We start from the raw sequence: 17,772 nt of genomic DNA, 5'->3' as shown, positions 1-17,772 counted from the left end.
TGAGTGAACCATTAACATAATCGTTCCTTGCAATTGTAGCCACAGGCCTTGTGGAATTGGATCCCACGGATGCAGAGGAATTGGCTGTGTTCCTGGATAAGAATGAGGTGGGTTTGCTGCAGCTTCTTCCACCAGGATGAGTTGAAGGAAATAATGGAGGATTTGAAAAGCAAGCAAAGTCCCAGCTAAAGAAGAATGGCAACTTAAACTACAGTAGACCCTTCGGTTACATACCGCTCTGAATATGTAATCTTCAGGTTGCGAAAGCGGCAAACTCGGAAGTGTATTCTTCCAGTTTTTGCTGCTTGCGTATGCGCAGAAGCACTCTGCACGCTGAGTGTATAAACTCTATCGTGCTTTCTGCATCCGCGGAAGCGGCACCTCTGGTTACAGATTTTTTGGGGTCTGCACGGACCCCCGAAACAAATTAAATTCGTAACCAGAGGGTCCAGTGTAAACAGTTAATGATCACCTGAGCAATATATGATTTACTGACAGTCCCTGTCATGCTGTTCAAATGATCCGTAAAACGGATCTTGACTATTAGTGTGCTTGTGCGTTGGCATGAAGGTTGGACTCAGAAGAGGATTCAGTCATTGGTTTAATCATTCTGTAACAAGTCTAACAGAACTACAGGGATTATTTAAATAGTTCTGTTGTCAAATACAATTAGTGAGCCATTGGGGAGGGTATTGGTAGGGACTGGGATTGAAGTAAACTGGTTTTCCCTCCATGGCTACAAAACTTCCAACAACTTGCTTCTCTGATAAAGATACATTTCTCTTCCATCAGCTAAAATTGGCAGCTAGAATTGTTTCCATAAAGTATTGGAAAGCAAATCTGATACTGACACTCTAAGAATATGTCAAATTTTAAATAAATCAACTTTGGGCAGGCCAGGGGGGAAAACTGTACTTGTTCCAGGTTTGAAGAATATTGGGGCTACACCCAACAATTGCGAAATGACCAGCAAATTGCAATGTTGGGCTGCCTTTTTGTCTTGGAGAAATAATTCGTTCTTATGTCTGTAGGATGTATCTAAGATATCTTGTGAGGAAGTATCTTTGAATGAATTGGATGGACTTGTACTTACATATCGACATAGAATGAATTATCTTAGATATTTTGTTTGGTAGATGTATATAAATAATCTGGTTGGCCATGATGAAAACACGATGCTGGACTTATGTTTTAGTTTCTATGTGAAGCATAATTAAACTAGATATCTTTATTGATCTTCCAATTTCTGGAGGGATAAATTTTAAAATGAGGTAAAGGTGAGTAATGAGAGAATTCCTATATTTATTAGGAAAGGTCTACAGAGAGTAAACTAAATGGGAAAAACAATTGGAGAGAAAAACAATGCTTCCAACCCATGAGGATTTATCTGAATCCTTTTTTCTTTTTTTGCAATTTTTGAATGCAATTTGTTTTATCACTAATGGAGAATGGGAAAAAAATGCAGTATAATTTTTCATGAAAGCACCAGTTCTCACTCTTGTTCTTTTCCTTGTAAGTTGCTTTCGGTTGCCCTGCATAAGATAAAGTGACTAACAAATTCAGTAAATAATAATAATAATTTCAAATTTAAGGAAACATAAAAATAATAAAAGACAGCTGTATGTAAGTGTTGTTCAGTGAAATAGTCACTACATTTTTCTGTAAAATGAACTCCTGCTCCAGGCTCTACTGCTAAGTTCAAGAATTTTTAATGAACCAGAATTTGACCCACAACCCGCACTCGGGTTTTAAACACAAATTCCAAACCCTGACACAGGATCTTAATATCCTCACACCTTCTACTGCAACCAATAGACACTTTTTTGAAGCCTAGCAGCATGGAGGATATTTTCAATAAGTTGCAGCTAACGTGTGGGTGTGGGTGTGCAAGTGTGGGTGTGGGTGTGGTTAACGCTTCCCAGTTGTGACTCCTGAACTCATCCTTCTCTTAATGCAATACATTTTGAAATAAGCCAATAGAAGCTTCCTTATCTCTGAAAGCTGTTACTCAGGTCTGCTTCCAGTCTTAGGAACCATAACTATGGTTTAAAGCAGGGGTCTGCAACCTTTAAGACAAAAAGAGCCACTTGGACCCGTTTCTGAAGAAAAACAACAACTGGGAGCCGCAAAACCATTGCGACATTTAAAGCATGCGCGCCGCTGCCCTCCGATCTGACAGTGGGCGGGAAGGTGACGTTGGGACGGTGTGTGACTAACGCACGCACCGCCCCCATGCAACGTCACAGCCAGTACAGTGGCCGCCACAGTGGGGAGTATCAGGGCACACAATGCGCCTCCTCCCCTCGCTAGTATCCGCCCCGGAGCCGCGGCAAAGGTGTAAAAGAGCCACATGCGGCTCCGGAGCCGCGGGTTGCAGACCCCTGGTTTAAAGTTATGTGTACTCTACATTGATTTATCAGTATTTGCCACTGATGAAGAACCGGACAAAACATATTTGGCAATTTTTGTTTAGGCATAGCAGTTTGCAAAGCTATGCATTCTTCTGTTTTCCAATCAACTTTGTATTTTATTATTCTGCTCAAAAGTTGTATGCTATGCACAACAATATATTGAGCAAAATTTGCAATGGGTAAACTACAGTTCCCAGGATTCTTGGTATGTGTGAATATACTTTAAATGTAGGTGTGTGTACACAGCCTGAAATTAGGGATTTACCGTATTTAACACAGGTGCAAGAAGGTGTAACAGCTCAGTGCTCACGATAGACCAAAAACATGGTCTTTTACGAGCTACTGATGCTCCACCATGCTTTCAGCTCCTCTGTTGTGGTCTTCCTGTTGATAAAAGCAGATTAGGAATGAGAAACCAAAGCTGAACACCCACCTACTGTGTGTCTCTTCTCCAGCTTGGTCTGTCTAAGGGGGGCTTTGCTTTGGGGAGCAAGGGATGGTGGTGTTATATATATGTTATACTGAATGGTTCACTCCACAAAATTGTTTCTTGGGTTGCAAGACGGTGATTAAGCTGACCTGGTATGGGAAGAGGTGATCGGGGGCATAGCTGAGGAAGAAAGGGTTAACTCTTCCCTCTCCAGGTGTGATTCCCAAAATTGCCCCTTGATATAAGCAAAAAAACCTGCTCCTTTTCCCTTATGGGGTACCCAAGAAGCCACATAGAGTCCTTTTGTTGGTTCTCTATCGGTAGGAGAAAATAACAGAGACCAGAGAATATTGAGAAGTAAAGCAGCTAGTAAGCCTGATCTTTATTAACTGTTGCAACAGGGTGCTCCCCAACACACAGGAGAGAGGAGGAGGACCCCAAGCCATGTGCGCAAGCCCTTATATAGACATTTTAAATGGCCCGCCCTGGAGTCCAGGACCAATCCCAGAAATATCATGCATACATCACAGAAGGGGTGTAGCCCAAGACCACCCCCCAGGTACATCATATCTACATCACAGAAAAGGCGGTCTACAACAGAAATCTGAGTGTGTTGTTTATCTCCCATCTGGCAAGTTACCTGATTGCATTATCTGGGTTTTGGCCACTCTTTTGTTATTATAACTACTTAATTCCTGAATCTAGGTCACAGGCTCACACCCTGTTCATATCTTGAATGTGCCCTTAAGACAGGATTTGTGAGGACAGGATTTGTGAGGAAAGAGACAATGGGGAGGGTTCCCACTTTGACCTTGCAGAAATTTTATATATGTATATATATATATATACATATATGTCCTTAAAATTCTTATAACTCCCCTCTTCTGTTACAACTAGATTTGAAAACAAAGCATACTACTGGCTCCAATGTAATTGGTGTGGGATGATCTTCCTGGAAATTGCAGGAAGATGAAAGGTTAACTCTTCCGCTGGTGCGCTCTCCACAAAGAGCATCCCTGGTATTATGTTTTTTAAAAAAACAGCAAATGCCCTTTTCAAGTGTAATTGCTGGTGGGACTGCGGGTGGGTAGGGTTTAGAGTGAGTGTATGGCTGCAGTGCAAATGTGAGCGGTTGTCAATGACATTTTATCAGGTTTGCAAATATGCCCATGGTCCCAAAAAAGATTGGCCACCACTGCCAACCTGCGACTTTTGGGAGAACTCAAAAACATGCGCAATATATTGTGATATTTTGGTTGGCCTAATGCAGGCATATCCAAAGTCTGTTTCGGGGTCTAATCCGGCCCACCGGTCGGTTTAATCCGGCCCCTGTGGCAGTTTATTTCCTGGGGTAAAATCCTCAAAAAAGCTCAGCAACTTCCACCCTTAAAAAAGCTCAGCAACTTCCACCCTTAAAAAAAGTTCAACTTTGCATATATATTTTTATTGTCTTAAGAAAATTATACAGACAGCAAAACGAAGAAGTCTAAATTAACATTGCCTCCTACCAATATGAAATAATAAAAACTATTACAATAATAAAAATACTAAAAATTCATTTACTTCCCCTTTTAAATTTATATTCTGGTTACCATATATTACTATTCTATAAGAATCTATTATATCCTTTACTGTCCCATATATTATTTTACTTCCTGAATTCAATCTAACCCTCCCCTCCTCCCCTCTTTTTCCCGTCATAAGATTTCCTCCCCCCCTCAGTTGCTTTAATAAGATAGAATAACATGAAAACTGTAAAATTATAATTACTTCTTTTGTCCTTACACGCTTAACAATTGCCTATTAAGAGTTCTGCTTTAACACCATATTTCTTCATGTATTCCCCTATGCATTCCCATTCTGTATAACGTTTTTGTTTGGAGCAGCCCCTGAGTGATGCAGTCATTTTTGCCATCTCTGCAAACTCACAAATCTTAATTTGCCATTCTGTCAGTTGTGGTACTTTTTCTGTTTTCCTATATTTTACCGTAAGTATTCTTGCGGCTGCAGTTATATACAAAAATATGTTCCTTTTGTCCTTGGGGATGTTGTTTGTTAATAGACTCAATAAGTATGACTGCTTTTTTTGAAATAGAGCTCCTGAGAATCTCCTCATTTATCTCATTCCAAAATTGTCTTACCACCTTGCATCCCCACCATCAACAACTTTGGTTGGTCCTTATGGCTCCTCACTTAATCAAATCTGGCCCTCTTTGAAAATTTTGGACACCGCTGGCCTAATAGTATTTATTTATGTATTATTTATTAAATTTGTATACCCCGCCCTTCTTCCATAGATCTCAGGGCAACTCACAACATAAAAATACAACATAAAAACACAAAATACATAATAAAAGCAAGAACAAACAAAACACAGACACACCAATCAACCAACCCCCCCCCCCAAAAAAAGTATTGGAAATACTAATATTTCACTATTATATCATTAGACCATTGCTTGGCTGGTTGACCATTCTAGATATATGGCTTAATACCTTATATATTTTTAAAAACCAATATGTATAAGAGAGGGACAGGAAACTCCGGGATTGGGGGAGTGATGGGTTTGTTTCTCTTTCATTCAGAGAGCTACTGAAGTCAAAGAGAGGAGATACTTTGGGACTCTCTCCTCCTCCCTTTACTAAACTGAAGAATGTATGCAGAGATGACACAATACAGATAATCTCAGGAAGCCCATATATTCCAGCAACCTCTGTATTTGGACATTATTCAAGGCAGTATGGCCATATACAGGCCACCCTGCCACATGGCTTTTCATGGACAGTGCCCTCAATACTATAGCTAAGTAGCCCCTTTGGCGGTGGGATGGAAGGGTGTAGCCATGCATTTGTGCACCAAGAGGATCTGTGATGGCCCAGCTGATAGGATGACCATTGCTGTCCAGGATGCAGATATTGGGGAAGCATTTCACCATGTTGTCCAGGTACCGTTGGCTTTGTTCATTGCCCCCATGGTGCCATGTTTCATTTAGGATGTCAACATGGGAGCTTTTCAAGGTGGAAATTGTGAAGCTGGGATCTAGCCTGGAAGAAATGATAGGCAAGAACAATATAGACAGAGATGTTGGGAGAACCCAGGAACCACCTTTTTGGCTCAGATCATCTAGTCCAACACATGTTAACACTGGCCAGCAACCTGAGTAAGTCGCAAGCAGGAAACCATTTTGCTTTTGCACACATGGGCTGCTTTATGGTGTCAACATAGCCATTAATAGACAAAACATTTTTAGGAAACTTTGCTGTGCCAGCCAGGAGAAGGCAGACTTGGAAAGAGTGATTGCGAGGTTTGACCATTTTCTCCAACTGGAAGCACCACAGGTTAACCAGTGCCTCAAGCAGAAAGGAAGAAAGGGGGGCAGCAAGGTGGACACTTACTGGCGCTGAGGCATTTTGTCTGGGTTAGGGTTCAGGTAGGTGAAGTGGGGAGTTGCAGTCAGATGAACTTTATTGGTGGCAGCAGCATCTTTAGAGACATCATAGATCCCATTCTGGTACCCTGTAAAATAGTAAAATATTCAACAACAAAGAGAAGGATATATGTGTATTTTTTTTGAGGATAGGGCAAGAAGTTGTTCAGTGCATCAGGACCACAGTAGGGGGCAAAATGTTAAAGCCCCCTACCCATCTTCCAATTTGACACCGGATATCGACATTTTAAAAGCATCCATATTATTATTATTACTATTATTATTGGGGCAAGCGAGGGTACCACCTTCGGGCATCCATTGCCTCTCTCCGCCTGATGGCCGTGCTGGTCCTGCAATTTATATTCAGTGGTGGCTGGTCTTTCAGGGTGAATGGGACCTGCTTCTTCAAGCACTATCTGCCCACAGCCAGCTTCTCCCACCTGCTTTTTACTTTCATCCAATCTGGGGGGGAGGGGGGCACTTCTATCAGCTTCCTCCTCCTCAGTCTCAGTTTTGCCTCTCGTAGAAGGCAAATGCTGCCTATTATGGGTTATGGATCCATCTATATTGGTCTCCCTGCCTTCTGCCCTACCAGTTCCAATGAGAACCAGCCACCACAGTTTACATTAATGACAGTAATGTCATTTTAAAAGTGTGTGTGGGGGGGACTCTCTCATCTCATAACTTTTCCCTTAGAAGGAATGTCTTCTACCAAAAAGACGAAAGGTTTGCTTCCAGTTGACAGCATCTGTGTCCAGCAACAGTCTCCGGTACACATCAAGATCCCAGTAAAAGGTTGCATATATGTTTTTATACAAATCTGTATTGTCTGTATCGGCCTAAAAGAGAGAGAGATGGAACTCATTAGGATAGGCTCCCTGCCATGCCCTTCTCTAACCAGTTCTTCTCAGGTTGCCAAATTTATTCTGTTAAAATTCCTGTGCCAAATTTATTCTGTTAAAATTCCTGACACTTTAACAGGTAAAGCTTTTCCTGATGTTGAGATGAAATGATGGGTGAAGTTTGACCTGCTCTAATGCCAAATGTGCCCTCCTAAAAGGGTTGTCTTTAGCAGATGCAGCGCCAGGGTTCAAATATCCTCCCCGTGCCCCCAAATTACCACGGGTAGTGGCGGGGGGAGTGCGCACTGCCAGCCTTGGGGGGGGGGGGCTAACTCTCCCACAAGCTGCAGCAAGAGAGCAATCCCCACAGAGGCTGCGCACCCGCCAGCCATATAGTTGGCGGGGCACAGCTTCCATCCCAAGCCTCTGCGGGCACAGCTGGCAGGCATGCAGGGAAAGGGGAGGCTGCCAGCAAAACCACGCAGCTCCCCCACTTGCTGGGGCGGCCCTGAGAGACCGGGGCCCTGGCGCAATGCACCACAAAGGTGAAAGGCGGCTCTGCCTCCTAAACAAAAGCCAACATCCCCTTTCATTTTGAGCCTGGCTCAGAGTCCCAGCACAGAACACGCAGCATTTCCTGCTGACATCCCACAAAGCACCTCCCACAAAATCCCCAAAGACTACTACCTCTGTCCGTGGACGAATCAGGACCACTTTGCAATCTGGCCAAGAATCCACAATCACCTCATGGCCCACTGTGTTTCCACGGTTTATGTTCATGACTGCACCATAGACCTGTCAAAAGTCATAGGATGTCAGAGTTGGTGCTGCAGTTGAAGGAGGCAGCCTGGGAGAAATGTGTGGGGTCTGGTGTGTCAGGCTTGTATCTGCTGCATGGCTTGAGTGGGGTGTCCTGATCTGAGTGAGCACAAGGGACAGGAGAATCTGTCAATTTCCCTTGATGTTACAGCTGAACGAGGCAGCCTGAGACAAACATTTGAGGAGAGAATCAGTGGTGTGGCCCCTAATTCAGATTTTAATCTGCTGCATGAATCCCACTGTTAGTGACTAGCCCTTGAATGGTATTACCTTGACTGAAGACTTCCTGTTAATCAGCTGATTAACAAAATCTAGGAGCCCACAAGGCCGTGTCACATGTTACACATATTTCTCATGAATCCTACCTCTCTGCTGAGCATATCAACATGATACACACATTTTCAAGCACCTGCTTGTTGAACGTAAAAACTTAAGACATGTAACATATAATGGTGTTCTCAGATTCAAAATGTGGAGTTTTGGAAAGATCAAGAGATGTTGACAGGAACCTGCCCCCATTCCTAGTTCTTAAACCAGATTACAAAGCTCAAGATTACCGCAACTGTCTGAGGGAGGTTTCTCTTCAGCAGCCTCTCCAGCAACTGCAACTTGGATGCACAGGATAGGATCAACATAGCTTAGGAGGTGAAAGCCGATGGGCTGGTACCAGCAGAAACAATGCCTGTGATGAGCACCTGGGAGAGAGATCAATTCTTTGTTGCTCACCAGAATCCCCAAACTGAGAAGTCTTTTGTCATTGAAGTGGCTGGGGCAACCCAGTCAGATGGGCAGGGTACAAATAATAAAATTATTTTTATTATTACTTATTTAACCCCTATGTCTACACCCCAGTGTCAGATGGCACAGCTCCCCCTGGGCTTCTAAGTGTAACAGGAAAGCCCTCGCCTTCCTTCCAGCTCAATTCTGATAAACAAAAACCTTCTCTTGTGAACTACAGGCAAGAAGCTCTCTTATACTGCTCACCTGCTGTCCAAAACAGTAACACAGACCTTTTCAATTGGAGTCCTCTTTCCAGCTTGGTAACTTTAGGGACTGCTATGATTAGGAGGGGGAATTTATACTAGAGTGAGTGAACCATTAACATAATCGTTCCTTGCGATTGTAGCCACAGGCCTTGTGGAATTGGATCCCACGGATGCAGAGGAATTGGCTGTGTTCCTGAATAAGAAAGAGGTGGGTTTGCTTCAAAAGATTGGGAGAGAAGTGCTAGCTGCAGCTTCTTCCACCAGGATGAGTTGAAGGAAATAATGGAGGATTTGGAAAACAAGCAAAGTCCCAGCTAAAGAAGAATGGCAACTTAAACTGATGGAATATGCGCAGCTTGCGGACCTACCATATAGAATAAGAGAACAAAAAGAACATACAATTAAAGATGATTGGAAAATGTTTATTGAATATATGGGGGGAAATTGTGTACATTTGAAAACATGGGCAGCATTAAGATAAATTCAACAGTGTAAATAAGCTTTGATGGATGTAATAATGGCATACTGAATGGTTTAGTTTATATAAAATATGCAGGGATTTATGTTATGCAAAGTAAACCATGGAAAGACAAGAAGGGTAGTCACTGATATTTTAAGGTTGTTTAAATGAATATTCTAAAATGTAAAACAGAAAATTTAATAAAACTTATACAAAAAGAAAGAAAGAAAAGAATTGAGGAGCCATTGGGGAAACTCAGGCTCACAACAGTTAATGATCACCTGAGCAATATATGATTTACTGACGGTCCCTGTCATGCTGTTCAAATGATCCGTAAAACGGATCTTGACTATTAGTGTGCTTGTGCGTTGGCATGAAGGTTGGACTCAGAAGAGGGTTCAGTCATTGGTTTAATCATTCTGTAACAAGTCTAACAGAACTACAGGGATTATTTAAATAGTTCTGTTGTCAATTACATTTAGTGACCCATTGGGGAGGGTATTGGTAGGGACTGGGATTGAAGTAAGCTGGTTTCCCCTCCATGGCTAGAAAATGTCCAACAACTTGCATCTCTGATAAAGATACAGCTAGAATTGGCAGCTAGAATCTTTTCCATAAAGTATTGGAAAGCAAATCTGATACTGACACTTTAAGAATATGTCAAATTTTAAACAAATCAACTTTGAGCTAGCCAGAAAAAAACTGTACTTGTACCAGGTTTGAAGTATACTGGGGATACACCCAACAATTACAAAATGACCAGCAAATTGCAATGTTGGGCTGCCTGTTGGTCTTAGATCCTACAGACATCAAATGAATTGTTTCTCTATCTTAGATATTTTGTGATGAAATATATTTGGATAAATTGGATGGACTTGTACTTACATATTGACATAGACTGAATTATCTCAGATATTTTGTTTGGTAAATGTATATAACTAATCTGGTTGGCCATGATGAGAGCAGGATGCTGGACTTGATTGGCCCGATCTAGCGGGCTCTTATGTTCTAGTTTCTATGTGAAGCATAATTAAACTAGATATCTTTATTGATCTTCCAATTTCTGGAGGGATAAATTTTAAAATGAGGTAAAGGGGAATAATGAGAGAATTCCTATATTTATTAGGAAAGGTCTACAGAGAGTAAACTAAATGGGAAAAAAACAATTGGAGAGAAAAACAATGCGTCCAACCCATGAGGATTTCAATGATTTTGTTCTCTTTTTTGCGATTTTTGAATGCAATTTCTTTTATCATTTATGGAGAATGGTAAAAAAAATGCAGTATAATTTTTCATTAAAGCACTAGTTCTCACTCTTGTTCTTTTCTTTTTAAGTTGCTTTGGGTTGCCCTGTGTAAGACAAAGTGACTAACAAATTCAGTAAATAATAATAATAATAATAATAATAATAATAATAAGCATACTATTAAAAGACACCTGTATGCTGTTTGTAAGTGTTGTTCTGTGAAACAGTCACTATATTTATCTGTAGAAACGAACTCCTGCTCCAGGCTGTACCCCTAAGTCCAAGCTTTTTAAATGAACCAGAATTTTACCCACAATCCCCTCAGGTTTGAAACACAGTTCCAAACCCTGGCACAGGATCTTAAAATCCTTACATCTTCTACTGCAACCAATAGGACACTTTTTTGAAGCCTAGCAGCATGGAGTAAATTTTCAATAGGTTGCAGCTAGTGTGTGTGTGTGGGGGGGGGGTTAACGCTTCCCAGTTATGACTCCTGAACTCATCCTTCTCTTAATGCAATTGATTTTGAAAGAAGCCAAGAGAAGCTTCCTTATCTCTGAAAGCTGTTACTCAGGTCTGCTTCCAGTCTTAGGAACCATAACTATGGTTTAAAGTTATGTATGAACCAGTTCACTGTGTACTCTACATTAATTTATCAATATTTGCCACTGATGAAGAACCGGACAAAACATATTTGGCAATTTAAACTGTTGTTTATGCATAGCAGTTTGCAAAGCTATACATTCTTTTGTCTTCCAATCAACTTTGTATTTTATTATTCTGCTCAAAAGTTGTATGCTATGCACAACAATATATTGAGCAAAATTTGCAATGGGTAAACTAAAGTTCCCAGGATTCTTGGTATGTGTGAATATGCTTTAAATGTTGGTGTGTCTACACAGCCTGAAATTAGGGATTTATTTTCAACACAGGTGCAAGAAGGCACAGCTCCTGAGCTTATAGGAGTGCTCAGTGCTCACGATAAACCAAAAACATGGTCTTATATGAGCTACTGATGCTCCACCATGCTTTCAGCTACTCAATTGTATCTTCCTGCTGATAAAAGCAGATTAGGAATGAGAAACCAAAGCTGAACACCCACCTACTGTGTGAGTCTTGTCCAGCTTGGTCTGTCTAAGGGGGGCTTTGCTTCGGGGAGCAAGGGATGGTGGTGTTATATATATGTTACACTGAATGGTTCATTCACTCCACAAAATTGTTTCTTGGGTTGCAGCCGCGGGCCCAGTGGGATGTGATCCGGATGATCCAGATTAATCGGCCGATTCTCCGAATGAAAAAGAGACGAGTCTGCTTCCATAGAACAGGAGAAGATTGCTTGCTTCAGGGAAGGATTCTGCCGGCTGCAAGCCTCTCCCACCAGGTGGTGCTGAAGGAGATCGCGGAGGAGCAGGGATCGAGGGAGCTGTAAGAGAGAGGACCACTGCTGCTGGAGAAGACGAAGCTGCTCTCTAGTTCAGTGATTTTGGGAAAAACAGTCTCCAGGTAAAGCATTTATTTTCTGCTCCGGTTCCCCACTCCTTGCCCAAACAGCGGCTAAGCTAGCGCAGCAGGCAAGTTGCTATGGCGGCGTTTCCTCGTTTGGACGCCCAGCTCCTTTCTTGGTACGTCTCCGGATCAGCGTTTTGGCCCGGACATGCCCCGTGCCTTACTATTAATCGGCAGGCGTCTCGTTGCTACCTCTGGCGGTTCTGTGGCTTCTGCTCCTCTGATCGCGGCAAAATCTCTCGAGCAAAAGGAAGAGAGCGCATAGATGCGGGACTGGGGGATGGAGTGCTGGGAGCGAGGAAACAGCCGGGAGAATAGGGGGGCCCCGAAGAGCAAGAGGCGCCACCTGCGACGCCTTAAGCCGCCGTCCTTCCCCGGGTCGGCCGCCAGGGGCGCTTCCTCCGCTGCAGCCGCCTTGAACGCAAAGCGAAAGCAGCGCTGCCATTGGCCGATCCGTGCAAAAACAACAAGCGGCTGCTTCGGGGAGACCCAGAACGGCTGGGGGGGGGGGGAGAATCGGGAGCGGTTTGTGCCAGCAGCTCCCACCCCGCAGTCCTCGCATCGCCCCCAAGAGACATTGGGGGGGGGGAGCACCGACAGCCCCCGGCGCAGCTGCTGGTAAGGACTCAGCTGCTTCTAGAGATGTCGCGGAGCCTTTTTTCCGGGGTGACAGGAGGAGAGAGACTCTCCTACCCTTCCGCGTTTGGGCATTAGGGGAGGAAACTCGAGGGGGCGACTCGAAAAGGCTGCGCGGGGGGGGGCGTCTGGAAGGGAAGGGTCCAAAAACTGGAACGCGGCTGCTATAGAAGGAACAAGAGGGATCTATCTGTTCAGGGGGGTGAGAGGGAGGGGATCGTTTTGATCCCCAGGCCTCTTGGATTCTTGGGTGTGGGGGAGAGTAACCAGTGGTTAGAGCAGGAACCGGGGAGTCTGTTCTCGAGGTCTGGATGAGGAGAGGGTCGAGTCGTGCATTGCTTTGATGGCTTCAGGAGGAAGCAGAGTCCAGGATGGGGACCGCAAGGGATTCTGTCGCACTTCTTGACAGAGGAATAGCCTCCCTCTCAGGGAAAGGACCTTGCCCTGCCTTGGAGTCGGGCTGAGAATTTTTCAGTGTCAACACACAGTCCTGGAAAATGCAAAGGCATTTATAAAGAGTGTAGGGTCTCTAACCATGCACAGAATATACTTCCTTCTCCTTTACATAAACTTAGGCTCTTTAATGTGTTTGGAGGCAAAGAACTTACACATGGGAGAAGGCCACCAGCTAGGAGAGTCCAGACACCTTTTTGCGGGGGGGGGGGGTTTCTCCCAGAAATAAAGTCGTTTTGACTGGTAGCTGGTGTTAGGACAGTAGGTTTGGAGATTGAAGGTCCTAGTCAGCAGCTTGCCTAACAGTCTCTGCTTCTCCTCAGCTCCTTGTTTAGAGCAGCCTGTTAATACTCTGTGAGCATTGCCACATGGAACCATGGGCAGGAAACGGCTAATCACAGACTCCTTCCAAGTGGTGAAGAAGAGGAAAAGAGACAGTAAGGAAACAAAGAAGGCTCAGAGCCCGCTCCATGGTGAGTATTGCTGGGAAGGGATGCGTGAATTTCAGCAGCACCTGGTGCGACACCAAAATTCAGCGCCCCTCACCACTCTCACTTCATTCTAAATCATACTTTCAGCGTTCCCTGCGGCACCCCCAAGGCTCCGTGCCCAGTGCAACCGATTTGGTTGTGCTCCCGTAAATCCTTTTTCTTCTTTGGTGATCTCTCGTAGCCGAGTAAGATTGTCTTCCATGAACACAATCTTAACAGTGAGTCTGTAAGTGACTGTGAGGCCAATTCTGGATCCACACATCCTTCCACAGTGGAAACATAGGTTTCTAGGCGGGAGTTGATCATGGTGAGGGTTTGCCAAATGTGTCTTCCTCTTAATGTGAGTTCAAGCATCTTCAAAATCCATTACACCTTTGCTAAAGGCTGTTCTCCAGTTGGAGCGCTCACAGGCCAGTGTTTCCGAATTGTCAGATTTTATACTACATTTTTAAAAATTTGCCTTGAGGGAGTCTTTAAACCTCTTTTGTTGACCACCAGCATTACGCTTTCCATTTTTAAGTTTGGAATAGGGCAGTTGCTTTGGAAGACGATAATCAGGCATCTGCACATGACCAGTCCAATGAAGTTGATGTTGAAGAATCATTGCTTCAACACTGGTGATCTTTGCTTCTTCCAGTACACCAGCATTAGTTCACCTGTCTTCCCAAGTGATGTGTGAAAGTTTTTGGAGACACCGTTACCATTTGCCAATCGCCATGGGAGTTTTATGGGTTTGGGTTTGGTATGGGTTTTTGGAAGATGTTGTGCATGAATTTGTTTCATGTGTGTAGATCAGTGTATGCTGACCAAAGCAGTCTTCACAGTAAGGCTCTATCTTATCTGCTGCAGCCTTCATCTGCCTTCACAGCCGATGTAACATGTCACTTGTTATCTGCCGCCTGCTCTGTTGTTGAGGACTTCTTGGATCTTTCTTTGTCTAGCTCCTTCCCTTTGACTTTGCCACCTTGGGTGACCCTGTTGGGAGTACGAGACTCCCGTCGCCTTTGCTCACAAGGGTCATAGGCATGTGCAAGCCCCCTCACCACGGCAAGGTGATACCTCTGCTACCAATAGGTAGATAATCTGAACGGGGGGAAAGGGTGAAAATCCAACAGCTTTAGGTGGGTAGTAGATGGATGCCCATTGGAGTTGCCCTTGAGATTTGCAAGACATCAGTTCTTGCAAACTCTTTCCCTGCATGGTCTTGCTTTGGTCGTCTCCTAGGTTGTTTGTTGGATCTGCACATAACTCAATACCACGGTTATGCAAGTGAGGGTTAATCAGTAATAGGCTTGCCACTTGCTTAGCTAGCAAGTTGCTATAGTACAGTGGTGATGAACTGTTGCACAGGATTGCTGTGAAAGTGAAGTATTTGAAAAATCATTTAGCAGGAAGTAAAATTATATGAAACATATACTCCCAAAAGGTGGGGAACCCTCCACAGAAGAGGAGCATTCTCAATGAGCAATGGATTAATTATGTTAGTGTTGTTTCCTTCAGTCAGCACTTGTTGTGTGTGTTTATATTTACATGAGATCGAAGTGTGGGTGAAGAGATGCTAAAAAAACACAGGCAGAGTTATACTGGTTGTAGAGCAAACCAGAGATAACTAATGTAATGGTGTTGGCTAAAGAATTATGTTAAGCCTTTCCTGCACACTCATTTCATACAAGGGCTCTCCCTAATGCGGTGATAATCATCCATTTCTCTCTGATCAGACGCAGTGACAGTCCAGGCAGTCCAAGATGCTGCACATCCAGACCAGCTGGAGACACTAAAGCAATTTGACCTCACCTGGCAGTACGGCCCCTGTACAGGTAAGAACTTCCAATCATGCTGCTACTACAACTGAGCCAAAGTACACATCACTACAATGAAAGCATAGGTTTTCCCTGCCTCCCTCCATGCACAATTTTAGATATACCTCCATGGGGCAGGGACCAGTCTCCCTATGCTCTGTTAAAGTGTTACATTATAATTAGTGGCAGCATACCAGGAAAAGGGGTCTCCTAGTTAATTCTCAAGTTCATCTAGCGGCAGTAGACTTGCAAGGAAGGTGGTTGAAGATTGCTGGTGTTGAAGAGGCCACTTTGAGAGACCTTTTTTCCCCTGACAGGAATCACCCGTTTGCAGCGCTGGGAGAGGGCAGAGTTACTGGGTCTCAACCCCCCTGCTATGGTGCGGGAATTGCTAGAGAAGCACAACAAGGACCCTCTCGTTACATACAGGTTAGTATAGAAAAGCTGCTCTGTCCTTCTCAGGCACTGGATGGAAGCATCTATTCTAGGGTAATGAGATCTATCTGGAAGAAGAAGACTATTGAGGTTGGGCTTGGTGGTGCAAGGCCATGGCAGTGCTAAGCAAATCACATGATAATTTGGCTAAGCTCTGGGCATCGATTATTCACAACTGTATGAATGAGGAGTAACTGTATCACAAGAGGTAATACACAAAATGAACTGGGCAAATGGAAGTATGAGCTCAGCAAAGGTCAAGTAAAATCCATAACTCACCTATCAGGGATTAGAAAGGGATAAGTAGCCAAGAACAAGCAGTTCTCCTTTATTTGCAGCTTCCGCCAGGGTGTTTGGTAGACTGTCCTGGCCATTTCATGGTAGGAAGTCCTAGTGGCCAAGATTGTCATGAAGCAGAGGCGCTTACGAAGTTGACATTTGGCAGTCAGCTTGCATGTTGTGTGAGAACCTTGCCGAAGAATGAGATTTTTGCTTCACCTTTGCTGTACTTCCAACCCACAGCATTTACTACGACTCCATTTGAAGCACTGAGCACTGAAGCCTTAGTATGTATTTACAGTTAACTTGCTTTAGTAAGCACCGAGTAGCTTACATGGGGCTTCCTTGTCTCATGACTTTGGTCCATCATTCTTATGCTCATTAGAGTCTCTGAAAGCAGCTCAGGGCGCAACATTAAGGGGGCAATGAAAATGTTAAAGGGTTAAAAAGGCTTACATGTAAGAAATGTGGACACATTCAGTAGCAGGTATTCCCACTTATCCTTTCCGCCACTTCCTTCCTATGTATTCCTTTTCCCACTCGCCACCTTTTCTCTGGCCAATGACTTCCTAGAATTGAAAGCTGAGAGCTGCGGCCTCCCCACAGATCATTTGCTTATACTGACTGTAAAACATGCACCATTGCTGCTGTTGTGCTGCCCATGCCTGCTGTTTGGCACAGTAGGTGGAGGAGGCATGTAAGATGCCAAGTCAGGATTCTTTCAGGCAGTAACCATGTTCCATATGCTTCCCTTGCAGCCTGTGGCATGGATATTGCCTCTGAGAGGAAAATGTGATGGTATCTCAGCCTGAGAAGTCCCTGAGTTTTGACATTATTGGATAACTCCTTCATTCCTATCATGGGGATTCTGTGTTTGGATGTAAGAACCCTAAAAAGATGCCAAGGTCTACCAGCTGGTCTCCACTTATGGGCTCTGGCCCTAATCAAAGCTTCTTAGGGAGTACTTAGATGGCTGAGGTCAAATGAAGGTGAGGATTGATTTGGATCAATATGCTGTGCTGGGGAAAAGAATCCCAAAAACTAGGTGACTAGTTCTTGGAAGCCAAGCTTAGTATGGCACTGCATCCTGTTTATTTTACTGTTGTGTGCTTTTTGCAAACTTGCTTGGTTTATTGAATTGGCTTTCAAGTTAATTGACTGAGAAATAAAACACTTGCACATCTAACAGCGACATGTGTCAATGGGGCCACATCTGAAGTTTGTGACACATTATTCTCCCCACCCTGCTCAAGGAAGATGTACAGACGCTTCAACCCCATCACCACACAGAGAGATCTATTGCATACCTCCCTGCCTACTGCCCAGCTGAGTAGCACTATGAACAACTGAATAGTGTGCCCTCCCCCACAACTGAAGTGCTATTTGGCTATTCCTAGGTCTTAGCAGCTGAGCAGTGGGGATGGCTGGGCAGAAGTTGGTTGTGGAATGCTTTTGAAAGATGGAACTGCAAAGCCCAGCAGGTGCTTTTGCAGTTTGGCCAAAGGCTGGCAGCTGCTTACATGTATGAAAAGAGTGGAGTTTCTGAATTGTG

At 43.8% G+C, this 17,772-nt stretch overlaps 2 protein-coding genes and 1 long non-coding RNA gene across 5 annotated transcripts in view; 2 read left to right on the top strand and 1 right to left on the bottom strand.

Moving 5' to 3' along the window:
* Nucleotides 1-9,517, top strand: part of LOC309526806 — a 43,345-nt gene extending 33,828 nt beyond the window's left edge. The window contains exons 4-5 of the long non-coding RNA XR_014216927.1: nucleotides 40-107; nucleotides 9,124-9,517. This is a non-coding gene — a long non-coding RNA (uncharacterized lncRNA). The remainder of the gene's footprint in view (nucleotides 1-39; nucleotides 108-9,123) is intronic.
* LOC309526561 (glycine N-acyltransferase-like protein 3) lies at nucleotides 3,007-9,120 on the bottom strand. Of its 2 annotated transcripts, XM_082212810.1 has the most exons (6): nucleotides 8,914-9,120; nucleotides 8,487-8,624; nucleotides 7,798-7,905; nucleotides 6,981-7,107; nucleotides 6,237-6,357; nucleotides 3,007-5,885 (listed from the first exon to the last, which is right to left on the bottom strand). In XM_082212810.1, exons 2-6 carry the CDS (start codon nucleotides 8,562-8,564, stop codon nucleotides 5,483-5,485), a joined length of 837 nt encoding a protein of 278 aa, XP_082068936.1. In that variant the 5' UTR covers nucleotides 8,565-8,624; nucleotides 8,914-9,120; the 3' UTR covers nucleotides 3,007-5,482. The 2 variants fall into 2 exon arrangements, with proteins under 2 accessions (XP_082068936.1, XP_082068937.1); XM_082212811.1 differs by lacking the exon at nucleotides 7,798-7,905 and having other exon boundaries at nucleotides 8,487-9,120.
* Nucleotides 9,518-12,108: 2,591 nt separating the features above from the next.
* On the top strand, nucleotides 12,109-17,406 carry POLD4 (DNA polymerase delta 4, accessory subunit). Of its 2 annotated transcripts, none has more exons than XM_082212993.1 (5): nucleotides 12,109-12,124; nucleotides 13,540-13,689; nucleotides 15,426-15,524; nucleotides 15,824-15,935; nucleotides 16,979-17,406. In XM_082212993.1, the coding sequence occupies exons 2-5, from the start codon at nucleotides 13,593-13,595 to the stop codon at nucleotides 17,001-17,003; spliced, it is 333 nt and encodes a 110-aa protein (XP_082069119.1). In that variant the 5' UTR covers nucleotides 12,109-12,124; nucleotides 13,540-13,592; the 3' UTR covers nucleotides 17,004-17,406. The 2 variants fall into 2 exon arrangements, with proteins under 2 accessions (XP_082069119.1, XP_082069118.1); XM_082212992.1 differs by lacking the exon at nucleotides 12,109-12,124 and adding an exon at nucleotides 12,585-12,745.
* The last annotated feature ends 366 nt before the right edge of the window (nucleotides 17,407-17,772 follow it).

The sequence above is a fragment of the Podarcis vaucheri genome (assembly GCF_965113315.1).
Source record: "Podarcis vaucheri genome assembly, chromosome: 1".
Lineage (NCBI taxonomy): Eukaryota > Metazoa > Chordata > Lepidosauria > Squamata > Lacertidae > Podarcis > Podarcis vaucheri.
This window is presented reverse-complemented; position numbering and strand designations above follow the sequence as displayed.